We start from the raw sequence: 16,625 nt of genomic DNA, 5'->3' as shown, positions 1-16,625 counted from the left end.
ATAGGGGTATATTGCAGCCTCACAGGAGTATAATGCAGCCCCCACAGGAGTACTGTATAACAAGAGGAACCCGAGTCAATGCTAATTATCAAAAATATGAAAACTTTATTTTGACCAATTAATCACATAAAATATTAGAAAATATTTTTAAAAAAGCAACATACAGAGCAAGAGGTATGTAAACATATAGATTGTAGGTTAGTGACCAAAAAATCCAAATTGATGAGTGCCGGCCACAATACCAAAGCACTGACGGTAAACAGTAAACCTGTTGTTACAGACAAAGTGTCATGATTAGGCAGTTCGTGGGTGGTTAGATCAGGGTATATTAGGGGACCATTAAAGTTGCAAATAAATGCCTATATAGATCACTAAGGTTTGTCCCAGTTCCATAGCCCCGGTAAAACAACTCTAAAATATCACCCCTTTTAGCTGCCACAATAGGAGCAACAATAGCAAAAAGATTAAATATAATTACCCATCATTGTGCCGCCAGGTATGTATCCCGGGACTCACTCCCCGACGCACATTTCGGTAAAGGTTTTCCTTCTTCAGGGAGCATGGCTTATGGGGTCAGATGTCCCTGTATATGTATCCGGCCTCTCCGATCATCTGATAGGGATGAACTCAATTGCGCAGGTGCGCGGCTGCCAAGCCGCCAATCGCCGCACACCAGCACCGCCAATCCAGACCAAATCACGTGGGTCGGCCGGCGCTTAGCCGTCACCACGCAACGAGGTACATGAAAGGGCAATGCCCCGGAGAGCGGACAAGGAAAAGACCGCACGCGTGTGCTCATGAACAGAGCCATCCCTATAACCATAAATGTGCTGTTCTGGTGCATAATAGCTAGTATAGGAGCTAAACATTCATTTATCCAAATTATATGCTCCACAGAACACATGTTAAATATTAAATACGGTATCTCAGTTCTTACATCCAGTTAACATAGTACAATGGTATATAAGCACAAGTCAAAAAGGCACTAAGAGAAACCAGAGAAAAGAGTAGTATGCAAGCAGAAAGGGATCACCAGGAAAATTTGCCAAAATATAACACTTTTATTAAACCACAATCATTTAGTACACTACAACACAGTTATTAAAAACACTTAAAAAATATCATGAAAACCAGACCTGTGATAATGTCAAACCACAGTGCCACCCTGAAAAGCACCTGCAGAATCAAATTGAAAGTTCCCCCATGGCTAACAAACAGTCAGATCCTAGGGCATACTATACTACCTGACAGAATATACCAGGCCTAGCAGGTGGCGTCCCCATAAGATATATCAAGGCAATAGAGGAGGGAAGGTGAGCGGGTGGCACCGGGCACAAAAGTCAAAAAGGAAAGTCCATAAGAGCTTCATAATATAATTGGATCTATTTATTTTATCTGCACCCTACTATTCATCTGTCTCCACACCCTCCACGCACATGATAACTGCACTTGATACTTGACTATTGCACTTAAACACACGGGCTGATGACCGGATCATGCAGCTTTATATGAAAACTAGCTATTGAACCCATTCTACGCCCGGTTGGAGAGCATTTATATTGGTATATGGTCTCCATCCTGGTATGTGCTGCTCCCATCTTGCTCTCCCATCCTGTCATGTGCTGCTCCATCCTGCGCCCCCATCCTGTCATGTGGTGCTCCCATCCTGCGCCCCCATCCTGTCATGTGGTGCTCCCATCCTGCGCCCCCATCCTGTCATGTGCTGCTCCATCTTGCATCCCCATCCTGTCATGTGCTCCCATCCTGCGCCCCATCCTGTCATGTGCTGTTCCATCCTGCGCCCCCATCCTGTCATGTGCTGTTCCATCCTGCGCCCCAATCCTGTCATGTGCTGTTCCATCCTGTGCCCCCATCCTGTCATGTGCTGTTCCATCCTGCGCCCCCATCCTATCATGTGCTGCTCCATCCTGCGTCTCCATCCTGTCATGTGCTCCCATCCTGCGCCCCATCCTGTGATATGCTGCTCCATCCTACACCCCCATCCTGTCATGTGTGTGCGCCCCCATTCTGTCATGTGCTGCTCCCATCCTGTGCCCCCATTCTGTCATGTGCTGCTCCCATTCTGTCATGTGCTCCCATCCTGCACCCCCATCCTGTCATGTGTGCGCCCCCATTCTGTCATGTGCTGCTGCCATCGTGCGCAATCATTCTATCATGTGCTGCTCCCATCCTGCGCCCCCATTCTGTCATGTGGTGCTCCCATCCTGCACCTCCATTCTGTCATGTGCTGCTCCCATCCTGTGCCCCCATTCTGTTGTAATGTGCTGCACCCATTCTGCCTGTTCCTGTTTCCATTCTGCCATATGTTGCTCTCATCTTTCTCTCTCCGGCTCTACTGCCCGAGTGCGGCTGTGCTGAGTGCGGGCGGCTGTGCGTGGCTGTGCTGAGTGCGAGCGGCTGTGCGTGGCTGTGCTGAGTGCGGGCAGCTGTGCGTGGCTGTGCTGAGTGCCGGTGGCTGTGCGTGGCTGTGCTGAGTGCCGGCGGCTGTGCGTGGCTGTACTGAGTGCTGGCGGCTGTGCGTGGCTGTGCTGAGTGCCGGCGGCTGTGCGTGGCTGTGCTGAGTGCCGACGGCTGTGCGTGGCGGTGCTGAGTGCGGGTGGCTGTGCGTGGCTGTGCTGAGTGCGGGCGGCTGTGCGTGGCTGTGCTGAGTGCGGGCGGCTGTGTGTGGCTGTGCTGAGTACGGGCGGCTGTGCATGGCTGTGCTGAGTGCGGGCAGCTGTGCGTGGCTGTGCTGAGTGCCGGCGGCTGGGCGTGGCTGTGCTGAGTGCCGGCGGCTGTGCGTGGCTGTGCTGAGTGCCGGCGGCTGTGCTGAGTGCCAGCGGCTGTGCTGAGTGCCGGTGGCTGTGCTGAGTGCCGGCGGCTGTGCTGAGTGCCGACGGCTGTGCGTGGCGGTGCTGAGTGCGGGTGGCTGTGCGTGGCGGTGCTGAGTGCGGGCGGCTGTGCGTGGCGGTGCTGAGTGCGGGCGGCTGTGCGTGGCTGTGCGTGGCGGTGCTGAGTGCCGGCGGCTGTGCTGAGTGCCAGAGGCTGTGCTGAGTGCCAGCGGCTGTGCTGAGTGCCGGCGGCTGTGCTGAGTGCCAACGGCTGTGCGTGGCGGTGCTGAGTGCGGGTGGCTGTGCGTGGCGGTGCTGAGTGCGGGCGGCTGTGCGTGGCGGTGCTGAGTGCGGGCGGATGTGCGTGGCTGTGCTGAGTGCGGGCGGCTGTGCGTGGCTGTGCTGAGTGCGGGCGGCTGTGCTGAGTGCGGGCGGCTGTGCGTGGCGGTGCTGAGTGCGGGCGGCTGTGCATGGCGGTGCTGAGTGCGGGCGGCTGTGCGTGACTGTGCTGAGTGCCGGCGGCTGTACGTGGCTGTGCTGAGTGCCGGCGGCTGTGCGTGGCTGTGCTGAGTGCCGGCGGCTGTGCTGAGTGCCGGCAGCTGTGCTGAGTGCCAGCGGCTGTGCGTGGCGGTGCTGAGTGCGGGCGGCTGTGCGTGGCGGTGCTGAGTGCGGGCGGCTGTGCGTGGCGGTGCTGAGTGCGGGCGGCTGTGCGTGGCGGTGCTGAGTGCGGGCGGCTGTGCGTGGCTGTGCTGAGTGCGGGCGGCTTGTGCGTGGCTGTGCTGAGTGCGGGTGGCTGTGCTGAGTGCGGGCGGCTGTGCGTGGCTGTGCTGAGTGCCGGCGGCTGTGCGTGGCTCTGCTGAGTGCGGGCGGCTGTGCGTGGCGGCGGTGAGTGCGGGCGGCTGTGCGTGGCGGCGCTGAGTGCGGGCGGCTGTGCATGGCGGCGGTGAGTGCGGGCGGCTGTGCGTGGCGGCGGTGAGTGCGGGCGGCTGTGCGTGGCGGCGGTGAGTGCGGGCGGCTGTGCGTGGCGGCTGTGAGTGCGGGCGGCTGTGCGTGGCGGCGGTGAGTGCGGGCGGCTGTGCGTGGCGGAGGTGAGTGCGGGCGGCTGTGCGTGGCTGTGCTGGGCGCCGAGTGCTGGGGGCCTGAGCAAGCGGGGACACCGGCGTGCTGTGGGGGTCAGGTGCCGGAGTCGCCGCTAGCTCAGGCCCCCGGCACTTGCTATATTTACCTGTTCCCCGTTCCATTCCACTGCTGCGCGCCTCTCTGTTTTCCGGGGTCCTCTGCCTGTGACTGTTCAGTCAGAGGGCGGCGCGCATTAAGCGCGTCATCGCGCCCTCTGAACTGAACGTCGCAGGCAGAGGAGGAGGTGGAGGACGGAGTAGCACGCATCGGTGGAACGGAGGACAGGTAAATATACTCACCCTCCTGGCTCGTCCCTGCTTCTCCGTTGGAGATCGCGGTGTGCGTTCAGTGCTTACGCACACCGCGATCTCCTGGGAGCGTCGCTCTGTGGGGTCCAGACTGCGCCGGCGCAGTCTATAAAGGCTTCGGACAGAGTGACGCTCCCAGCGTTATATTATGGATCCCTATTTATTATAATTGCCAGACCTGAAATAACAAGCACTTTTCACCTATTGTGTCCCCCCATTTCCTTGTAGACTGTAAGCTCGCGAGCAGGGACCTCACCCCTAATGTCACTGTTTAAATTGTGTTAACTTGTATTGAATTTATTGTCTGTACATGACCCTGCTTAATTGTAAAGTGCTGCGGAATATATAAATAAAAATTATTATTATTATCTAGAAGAAGTCCAAATCTTGTTATTTCATTTATGCAGGAGCAGGCTTGCATAAAATATCCACAGATATTATAAAACGGTTCATCCACAACTGGGATATGGCTTGGAAGCATATGAATCATATAGGTACTGTAAATATTAATATAGTTAGTCACTAAGGGAAAAGAGGGACACAACCAGTAAGTATAAACAGATTAAAACACAAAATTATTAAAAGCCATTAAAATCATCAGATGGCAGCAGGCAAAACAGAGGCCAAGAGAGGAAAGAGGACCTAGAGGGATATTATACAGATTATCTTATAAAAATGAGGCAAACCCTTGTGATTCATTAAGTCCATTAGGGGACATTGTCCCCAAGATGGTAATCCACCTGCACTCCTTTTGGGCTAACAGGCGCTTGATATCACCACCTCGGATCCTACACTGAACATGCTCTATACCTCTAACTATAAATGATTTGTGGTTACTTTGGTGGAATAATTTATAGTGCCTCGGTATTGTTTTGAATGTTGTCAAATCCGTAACTGTGGCTGCTGCAAGAATATCACGTACATGATCTCATGTACATATTCTTAATTGGCGTGATGTTAAGCCAGCCTATATTTTTCTGCAGCCGCATGTAGCATAATATATCCCCTGTGCAGTAGCACAAGTGATATGTTGTTAAATAAGAAAATCCCGTGTACAGTGGCGGACACTGACAGCTTTGGGCCACTGTGCAAGAAATGTGTCTGGGCCCCCCTCCCTGCCCAGCATCATACCTCTCAACTTTTGAAGATGGGAAAGAGGGACACAGCTTGCGGCGCGTTGCGCGCCGCGGCAAATTTTAGGCCACGCCTTTGGCCACACCCATTCATAACTAGTCACACCCATATCCACGTCCCAACCACACCCATTTAGCACTGCTGATCACACTTTCATAAAGAATAATTATAAATAAAAAAATATGGCCACACAGTGCTCCATACTGTATAATGGCCACACATGATGGTCAATACTGTATAATGACCACAGATAATGCTCCATACTGTATAATGACCGCACATGATGCTCCATACTGTATAATGGCCGCACATGATGCTCCATACTGTATAATGACCGCACATGATGCTCCATACTGTATAATGACCGCACATGATGCTCCATACTGTATAATGACCGCACATGATGCTCCATACTGTATAATGGCCGCACATGATGCTCCATATTGTATATTGACCGCACATAATGCTCCATACTGTATAATGACCGCACATAATGCTCCATACTGTATAATGACCGCACATGATGCTGCATACTGTATAATGACCGCACATGATGCTCCATACTGTATAATGACCGAACATGATGATCCATCTTGTATAATGGCCACACATGATGCTCCATACTGTATAATGGCCGCACATGATGCTCCATACTGTATAATGGCCGCACATGATGCTCCATACTGTATATTGACCGCACATGAGGCTCCATACTGTATAATGACCGCACATGATGCTCCATACTGTATAATGACCGCACATGATGCTCCATACTGTATAATGACCGCACATAATGCTCCATACTGTATAATGACCGCACATAATGCTCCATACTGTATAATGACCGCACATGAGGCTCCATACTGTATATTGACCGCACATGATGCTCCATACTGTATAATGACTGCACATGATGCTCCATACTGTATAATGGCCGCACATGATGCTCCATACTGTATAATGGCCGCACATGATGCTCCATACTGTATAATGACCGCACATAATGCTCCATACTGTATAATGACCGCACATGAGGCTCCATACTGTATAATGACCGCACATGAGGCTCCATACTGTATATTGACCGCACATGATGCTCCATACTGTATAATGACCGCACATGATGCTCCATACTGTATAATGGCCGCACATGATGCTCCATACTGTATAATGACCGCACATAATGCTCCATACTGTATAATGACCGCACATAATGCTCCATACTGTATAATGACCGCACATGAGGCTCCATACTGTATATTGACCGCACATGATGCTCCATACTGTATAATGACTGCACATGATGCTCCATACTGTATAATGGCCGCACATGATGCTCCATACTGTATAATGACCGCACATAATGCTCCATACTGTATAATGACCGCACATAATGCTCCATACTGTATAATGACCGCACATGATGCTCCATACTGTATAATGGCCGCACATGATGCTCCATACTGTATAATGACCGCACATAATGCTCCATACTGCATAATGACCGCACATAATGCTCCATACTGTATAATGACCGCACATGATGCTCCATACTGTATAATGACCGCACATGATGCTCCATACTGTATATTGACCGCACATGAGGCTCCATACTGTATAATGACCGCACATGATGCTCCATACTGTATAATGACCGCACATGATGCTCCATACTGTATAATGACTGCACATGATGCTCCATACTGTATAATGACCGCACATGATGCTCCATACTGTATAATGACTGCACATGAGGCTCCATACTGTATAATGACCGCACATGATGCTCCATACTGTATATTGACCGCACATGAGGCTCCATACTGTATAATGACTGCACATGATGCTCCATACTGTATAATGACCGCACATAATGCTCCATACTGTATATTGACCGCACATGATGCTCCATACTGTATAATGACCGCACATGAGGCTCCATACTGTATATTGACCGCACATGAGGCTCCATACTGTATAATGACCGCACATGATGCTCCATACCGTATAATGACCGCACATGATGCTCCATACTGTATATTAACCGCACATGAGGCTCCATACTGTATAATGACCGCACATGATGCTCCATACTGTATAATGACTGCACATGAGGCTCCATACTGTATATACTGTGCACTGTACTATGTGCACATATATAGTGTTATATACACTGAGCACTGACCAGGCTGTAGGTACTCACATTATAATATAGTATATTATAATGTGAGTTCCTGCAGCCTGGTCAGTGCTCAGTGCACATAACACTATATATGTGCACATAGTACAAATATATATCTGATATATAATGTGGGATGTCCTGGAGCCGGGCTCAGGGTCACACAGTGCAGGGTGAGGATCACTGTGACTTATTGCTGCAGCTTCAGCTTACATGCAGATCGGGTGACGCTGGAGCCGAGACCTTATCTGTATGTAAACTTAAGGTGGTGCAATAAATCTCACAGTACAGAGAGATCCTCTACAGAAAGCAGATAAGAAAGCAGGAGTGAGATGAAGCCCGTCACATACCTCCTGCCCGGGACCCCATGGCTTTCTACTAACTTCATCTCTCCTCTCCGGCGCGCAGGTGACGTCAGATCAGCAGACACACAGGCTCCTGCTGTGTCTGCAATAGGAGGATGCCGGCCGGCACTTGTACACTGCTAATACAGTGCGGGGCCTGCACCCGTGCACCGATCTACTGCAGCAGCACAAAGCCGGGCCCCTGTATGTCCCTGCCTGGCTGCAAGGGCCCCCCTCCACCTCCGGGCCCCGGTGCGGCTGCACCGGTTGAACCGGCGGTAGGTCCGCCCCTGCCCGTGTACCATCTGCCGAGGTGAAGGTATTAGTTCGCAGAATATTCATACAATTCCCACAGGGGAAACATCCCTGTGGTGGGCTGCAGGAGTTGAAGAAGTTCTTGGTTGCAGGGACATAGTGACTGTGAAGTAGAATATCAGCTAAATTTTGAGTTGTTCTTGCAGTCATCAGAGGGTTTTTATATAGAAAACCTGATAGAGCAGGATCGGTCTGGAAGACATTCCAATGGCGTTTGAGGCCATAGGAGTATAATGCAGCCCCATAGGAGTATCCTGCAGCCCCATAGGAGTATAATGCAGCCCTATGGAATATATTGCAGCCTCACAGGAGTATAATGCAGCCCCCATAGAGTATAATGCAGCCCCACAGTCCCGCAGTATTATGGCCACCACATAATCACTGATTTATAAAATAAATAAATACAATACTCACCTCTCCTCATTCTCCCCTGCAGAGCGTCTCCTCACCTCAACATGCTCCACTGCCGTGCATAGCGTGGTGCATGATGAAGTGATGTCACCACGCGGCTGTTGCCTCAAAGGCAGAGGGGGATGATGGGAGAGGGTACGTCATGTGACACTCTCTCCTCCATCATTGCTTTCAGCTATAGATGCCGATACAGTTGAATATGGGGGGGTGCTGGCACTGGACTCCCCTGACTCACGGGCCCCATAGCGGCCACGTGGTCTGGTGCTATTGGCCTCATGCCACTGGCTAAGGGCCCCTATGGCAGTGGAGGCCCTAGGCTGATGCCTAGTCTTCCTGTGCCTAATGCCAGCCCTGATCATGGCATCTGTACTACATGGGGAAAAAAAAAGAGATGAGAACGAGTTGAATCAGAGAAGATATCACCTATAAGGTACCTGGATGTAAATATTGATTTGTGATACTGCCTGTGTCTCATCAGTGCTGTGGTTCCTAAATGGTCTGTAATCTGATGATGGCTGTAATAACAACTCCCAGCATCTCCTTACTATTGTTAAAGATATACTGGGAATTGTAGCTTCAAGTAATACAATTTACACTGATGAGCAAAAGGGTAACAATGTTTTGAATTTTTGAATTTCTGGCTTCATATCTCAACATTCACTTCTTCTTCAAACGTTAGACTAGCATCATTTTATAGACAATCATCTTGGCTATCTTATACAGAAATTTGACTTTCAACTACAGTATATAGTATATGATTACTTATGCAGGGTCTTGTCATGTCACTGCATTGTTACTGGTTTGCTCATAAAAATCTAAATTTAAATTTTTATGATTTGTTAGTATTTTGTAAATCCACCCTTAGCTTTCAACACTGCCTGACTCTTTCTGGGCATGTTCTCATCTATTATCTATCTATTATCAGATTCAAACATGTCTCAACCGAAATCTAATCTCAGGTCTCTTCTACACATTCCCAAAATTGGTACATACTTGAGTATGTATGCAGCTTTTTCTTCAACTCTACCCACAAGTTTTTGATTGGGTTAAGGTCTGGGGACTGTGCCAATCCAGCACCTCTACTTCATTGTCATTGAACCCTTTCTTCACCAATCTTGAGGTATTTTTCGGGTAGTTGTCCTGCTGGAACACTATGTCGTCCTTTTCATACCCATAGAACTTATGTGTACGAAGTAGCTCATCTTGTAGGTTACTCACATATAGCTCAACATTGAGACCACCATCAATCCTGGTCAAGTATCCAATGCCTTTGGCTGCGGAACAACCCCATATCATCAGGCTTCCTTGACAGTTCCTTCAATTTCTTAATCCGTTAGCCCCTTTTTCCCTTGGTTGTTCCAGACCCATTTGCACCCGTCAAAGCCCAGTCTATTGTCTTTCGTCTCATCACTCCAAATCCCCCATTACCAATCTTCTACTGTCCACTTTCGTACTTTTTTTAATTCTTCGAGCCGATGCTTCTTACGATGTTGCAATCCAGAGTTGTGTAAAGTGTGGTGCTGGCATGGACGTCTGTGTTCTCACTATTACGAAGCATACAAGCCACCTCCAATGCCATGTTTGTCATGCCAAAACTGATAGACCTTGTGATGAACCGACTTGTTGACTCCAATATTTTGCCTGGACGTCCACATCTTGGCTCTTGAATGGATGGACAGACTTCATTTCAAATTCTTCCAACTGTCATGGCACTCACATGATGCGGTTTGACAGTTTTCTTTGCCAAGAGACTGCTATCGATGAGCTTTCTGATGTTGATTCTCTTTTCTTGGGAAATTTTCTTCATGGCTGGAGTCTAATCTTCAGACATTTATGAAATGATATGTTACTAGGTAAACATGTATACCGCTGCATTTCCTAGTACTTACCTGTATTCGTTTACACCTATTTTTGGAGAAGAAACAGCAGAATTTCTCCAAATTCTCTTCAAATACTCAAAACTTAGTTGTGGTGATGTACTAATGTACTGATAGTTGTTTTTGTGCTGTATTGATGTAAATAACTCTTTACATTTTTTTGCAGCCCTTGAGATTGGTTCAGTATGGCATTGTCGCCCTTGGACCAAAAAATGTTGTCCACCCCTGCTTTATCCCATAAGATTTGCTAAACTGTCATTTGGTTAGCTTATCCAATCAATAACTAAGTTATAGTGTTGTGAGGCTAAATCAATAATGCTATTTTTTCTGTGGCCATGAATGTAAAAATGGCCACCACAGCAAATTAGAAAAATGCCAATATTATAGTATAGTATTTACTTATATATGGAAAGTATTTAGTTTTATCAGAAAATCCCTTTTAAATGAGTAGTGTATTTTTAAAGGGAACCTGTCGTGTCCCCAAATGCTATTAACCTGCAGAATATAGGGTTAATATGCAGGTTAGTAACATTACTATGCTATACAGCCACTTTGTGAAAGTGAGGCTACTGGGAGAAAATTAACTTTATTCCTCCCATGAACTGCCGGATTTCAATCATGGAGGCATGCTGTCATGTCTACAGTTACAACTCAGTAGACAGCAACCAACATTAAAATGGTTGCCTTTGTCCATACGTTAATTACCCTCAACTTTGGAAAATTCAATTTTCTCAGATATATACTGAATATTTACAGAACATATATGGTAACCGATTTTTGGGGCATATTTGGCAACTTTCAATAAGTTTGTTTTCTCAGTGACCATTGGTGACTAATGTGATTAGACTTATGTATATACATGTGAAAATTCCTTTCATTACATTTCAGTGGCAAAAAACCCAGACTGACAGAATGTTTGAAGTGTCCGGCTTGTCTTCTGACAGGGAATATAATGGAAGTGTATACGTTTCAATCGGTAATGACAGGAGAAGTGCTATACAATATTTTATGGTGAGAACCCTGCCAGGTAAAACATATTTTTCCTCCCATATTTGTTACGTTATTATGGGGAAGATAAGCAATTGCATTTCCTATTTCTGCCAATAAAATAGAAGCAGATGGTATTTAATCAATCGTTAGGGCATATATCCATTATAGAAGAAGGTTCTCCGCTCATGACCCCATGTAAAGTCAGAACTCATTGATATGTATAACTGTTCCTGGAAGCTATGGGAGCTAGAATATTAAAGATTGACTGGCAAGAATTGGGGAAAACTTGTGGCATCATCTGTTATTAAGGACTTTATAGTCAGCCTCTAAAGAGCCTAATATGGCTGCCTGCAGAAAGCAACAGATTGTACCCAGCTGCCAACCACAAGTGAAGAAGGTATTTGATTTAGTGCCGTTTTAATTCTGTATTTTATCTGCATGGGACAGACGGAAATCACAGAACAAAGTTTTTTTCAAATGAATAACCCCTTTTCTGCTAAGGTTGTATGCCTCACCTAAGGAAACAATGTAACGTTACTACATTACTCTAAAACTGCCACAGATATTAAATACATACTAGGAGCGGACTTCTAAAGAATATAATATAAATACCATGAAAAATATGTTGCTCAGGTCACACAGCATTTTTTCACATATGAAAGCTAGCACTGTGTAGGCGTGTGTTCTGCTATAAAATGTTACCTTTTTTGTAGAAATCACATGAGCCATATGTAAATCAGGTGGGAGATATAATGGGGGGCATTACAGTGCACTTAAAAAATACAGTCCAAGTAAATTTTTAACATACAAGTTTGACACCCAAATTATCAAACACTTCCACCATTAGTCGAATTAGATAAGTTAGTAAGTACAACCTGACTGTGACTGTGGCACATTTATGAGTGGGGTGAAAGTGCACTGCACTGAGGAACACTGGGGCAATGTACTTATGAGATGAACAGAAAAGTGACCATAGACTAATGCAGGAAGAGATGGAGTAGAGCTCCTTCCCCACAAACTACAGAATACAGCTGCATCTATTTGCAATGTTGGACTACATCCAGAGGCGTATTAGCTAGAGTTTTGAATCGGGGGGTTGGGCGCGAGAGGCAAAACTTCTGAGTGGGCCCCTAACAAGGTAACCTTTATTACAGCTGGGTGGTGGCCCTAATAATGGAGGAGAACTTCAGTAGATGACCGCGATGTTGCTGAAAATAATTTCTGTATAAAGAAGACCAATATTGATATTTCTGCCATATTGTCAGTGGTAAATACCAGTCCTACAGAACATATAAGAGATCACAGCACAGTTACAGATAGTGACTTACCGCTGACGATCTTTCTGATGGAATCGTTCATTTTTCACATCTTTTCCATCTGGCCCAGACTGACATGACGACTTCTTCCAGACATGACGACTTCTTCCAGACATGACTCGGCTACAGAGATTACAGTAAAGACACATTTCACTTCTCATATTTTCAGCACTGTCCCCAATGGAACTATTCACAACCTGAACAAACTGCTCATCCTGCTGATACCCCAATACTGAGCCGCTGCTGCCGTATGTGTCCCTATTACTGCACCTGCTGTGTGGTTCTCTGTGCCTCTAGATGGTAAAACAACCCTCTAGAATATGATAATACCCTGTGTAAGTGCCCTAGAAAACAGTGCCCATCTTTTGCCCCATAGAAAGTAATAATGCCCTCTGTGTGCCCCTTTGATAGCCACAGTAACCGGAGTTCCCTTATAACAATAAGTGCCCACTTTACATTTAATAATGTCCCGAGTCTCCCCCCCCCCTATACAGCTCCCCTATACACAGTATGATTCTCTCTTATACACAGTATAATGCCCCTCACTGTATAGTACTGCCCACACAGTATACTGACCCCTTAGTAGCCTCCAAACTGTTTGATGGCTCCAACACTGTATGATGGCCCCTTCACTGTAATCTCCACACTCTATGATGGCCCCCTAGATAGCCTCAATATACTATAATGCACTCCCTATAGGCTTCCATTTATTATAATGTACTCCCCATAGGGCTCCATATAGTACTTATAGAAACTTGATTCCAGCTCACCCAGTTGCTCTATGCTCATCAACCTGGGGCTCAGACACCGGCCTCACCCTGGCCTCACATCAAGGAAAATAGAAAAAATTTGAGTCCGGTTCAACAGGACTGGATTTTCCTTTTTTTTTATATTTTTCACAAGAAAATATAGTGCATACAAAAGAAAAATTTACATGGTCTACATGTCCCAGTCGACGCATTTCGACTGCACTAGGCAGTCTTAGGGTATGTGTACACCTTGCGGATTTCCTGCAGATCTGCAGCTTCTTTTTCCGCGCAGAAACGCTGCAGATCCGCAAGTGATTTACAGTACAATGTAAATCAATGGCAAAAAAAAATGGTGTGCTAATGGTGCGGAAAAATCTGCACGGAAAACGCAGCAGATTAAAAAAAGGACCATGTGAATTATTTTTGCAGATCTGCTGCGTTTCTGCACCTATTCCATAATCGAAATCTGCAAGGGTAAAAAAAGGAAGAAATCCACACAAAAATCTGCAACGTGTGCACATAACAAAAAAAGGAGCAAATTCTGACCTGCGTTTTCTGCCAAGAAATGCAGAATCTGCACAGAAAATTCCAGTCAAATCTGCAACGTTTGCATATAGCCTTACTCATGCCTAGTGCAGTTGAAACACGTTGACTAGTTCATGTCGACCATTTTTCTATTTTCCTCCATATAGTACAATGCAATCCTTATAGGCCTCTATAGTATAATGCACTCCCCATAGGCAGACTCTATATTGTATAATGCCCCCTCCCCCATAGGCAGACTCTATACACTCCCTCTCTCATCAATGCCGTCACCTGTATCGGCATCCAGCCGATATAGTTGAACTTGCGATGATGGGCTGGGAGCTGGCATCAGGGCCCCCCTACTGCTCAGGTGGCACTGCAAGGAGATCAATTCTCCCTGCTCTGCCACAGAGTGTAACTGTATGTGGGCGTTGATACAGTTACAGTAGTGTAGCTCTGGGTGGGCCCCCTCAGAGCACGGGGCCTGGGGCGACCGCCCCCTCTGCTTCCCCTCCCCTGGTAGCTATACTATTGACTACATCAGCATACAAATACCTGTTAGGCATTATCCCCGTTAGAGTGGGCTGTAAAACACAGGTGGCACCTGCACCTCTACAGTGCCCACACCATAACTGTGATGTACAATTAGGGTGGTTTATATTTAAAGGGTTCTTAGATAAAAAAAAAAAAAAATTATCACCTATCCACAGAATAGATGATGTTATTGATCATTCTGGGATTGACCACTGGGACCAGCAGTGACTGGAAAAATGAGGAACTTTTTTCCCCATTTCAACATAGAATGGGAGGTCAAATACCAATCAAGTTATCACTTATCCTTTGGTTAGATGATACGTTTTTACCAAATATCCCATTAAGTGCGTCTCTGCCACTATGAAATAGTAGATCACAGGACAGGGACCGATGATCACGGATGAGTTGCCATGACAGCTGCGGTATGCTGAAGGTCCCTATGCCTGTCATGACAGAACTCCTGTGAACGCCAGCTTCTGACTTACCTTCATAGCAGACTGTGATTATTTGCTCTTTACAGCAGTATGATGGGATTGCTGTATGTAGCACAAGTGATCGAATGATTGAAGGTTCAAATTCTCTAAGGAGATAAAGAAAAGTGAAAAGTTAAAAAAAAGTTTAAAAAAATATAAAAAAAATAAAAGTCCCCTTAAAAATAGAGATATAAAACAATACAAATATATTGCATCTTTACATTCGTAAAAGTCTGACAAAATTAATGAACCCGATCGATAAATGACGTAATGAGAAAAAAAATCTAGAAACCAGTATTATGTTTTTTTGGATGCTGCGACAGTGCAAAAAATGCAGTAAGAGGCAAAACAACTTATCTACCCCAAAATCATAACAAGAAAAGCATCAGCTCAGGGAGAAAAAATGAGCTTAATCAACCAAATATTGAAAACATTGCAGGTTTCGTAAATTGAAAACGCAAGCAAATTTTTTCAAATTTTTCAGATTTTTCTTTTCAGCACCTAAAAAAAAACTATGCATGCTTGGCATTTCCATAATCGAACTGACCTGGAGAATCATATTGCCATGTCATTTTTACCATATGCAGTAATGAACAAGGAAAATAAAATAAACATTGGTCGAATTGCACTTTTTTTCCCAATTTCCCTGCACTTGGAATCCCACAAAAAAAGCCCTCATATGCCTATGTTGACTTAAAAAATAAAAATGTTTTGGTTCTTAGAAGAAGAAAAGTTAAAAACAAATCCGCAAAACTGAAAATAGCCATGTTAGGAAAGGGTTAAAGGGAACCTGATAGCTTTTCAACAATCGGCCCCATGTCTTTATCCCACTCTTTATACAGTACTGCTTTATTGTTTACTTCATTTGACAAATCGGTAGGCTACTAGTCAGGTGGGTGTTTTCTTCCTCTAAACTAATCGTCCAACTAATCATGTTATCATGCCCTGTGCAGGTGAGTAATATAATGTGCAAGATCGGCATCACCGCCGGCTCTTTGCAAATCTCTTCCTCCAGAACAATGCGCAGTAAGCTGTCTGTACTCACCCAAACTTCATTTGCGCACTGTGCATGCCCAGGGAGATAGTGGTGGACACAGTAGTGGTAATGCATATGCTACCTGTTGACTTTGGTGTGCCCATCAAGAGTGGCTCATGGTGTCCGTATCATGCAGTGCCTGTGACAGACATGTCGATATCAGCTGCCCGCCACTGATTGGCCAGAGGAATGTATTGCAAAGCAGGGAGCCAGGTCTCTGCTTTGGAATACATTTCAGCTGAATATGTGCCCTCACATGCACATATAGCTGAAATAGATGTTGGCGGGCCTCTCTTCTACATGAGCCTGGTACTTGTACACTTACACTGTATACTATATACAGAGCTCTTGTGTATAATGTCACTGGTGATCACTGTGCTTTCTGTGCATTTAGGGATATAGCAATCATAGATGGTGGTACCATGCTCGTTACGCCCCTGAGTGTAAGTACACAGAAAACACAGTGATCACCAGTAACATTATA

The 16,625-nt window shown here is 46.2% G+C and overlaps 1 protein-coding gene and 1 long non-coding RNA gene across 3 annotated transcripts in view; one reads left to right on the top strand and one right to left on the bottom strand.

Annotated features, from left to right (window-relative positions):
* LOC143816118 (uncharacterized) overlaps positions 1–16,625 on the bottom strand; it is a 336,272-nt gene that overhangs the window by 228,385 nt on the left and 91,262 nt on the right. Inside the window, exon 2 of the long non-coding RNA XR_013223891.1 lies at positions 15,118–15,212. This is a non-coding gene — a long non-coding RNA (uncharacterized LOC143816118). The remainder of the gene's footprint in view (positions 1–15,117; positions 15,213–16,625) is intronic.
* IL22RA1 (interleukin 22 receptor subunit alpha 1) overlaps positions 1–16,625 on the top strand; it is a 79,819-nt gene that overhangs the window by 56,690 nt on the left and 6,504 nt on the right. For both annotated transcript variants that reach the window (XM_077296111.1, XM_077296110.1), the window contains one exon: positions 11,407–11,545. In XM_077296111.1, coding sequence (XP_077152226.1) covers positions 11,407–11,545 — 139 coding nt within the window. The remainder of the gene's footprint in view (positions 1–11,406; positions 11,546–16,625) is intronic.

The sequence above is a fragment of the Ranitomeya variabilis genome, chromosome 3 (assembly GCF_051348905.1).
Source record: "Ranitomeya variabilis isolate aRanVar5 chromosome 3, aRanVar5.hap1, whole genome shotgun sequence".
Lineage (NCBI taxonomy): Eukaryota > Metazoa > Chordata > Amphibia > Anura > Dendrobatidae > Ranitomeya > Ranitomeya variabilis.
This window is presented reverse-complemented; position numbering and strand designations above follow the sequence as displayed.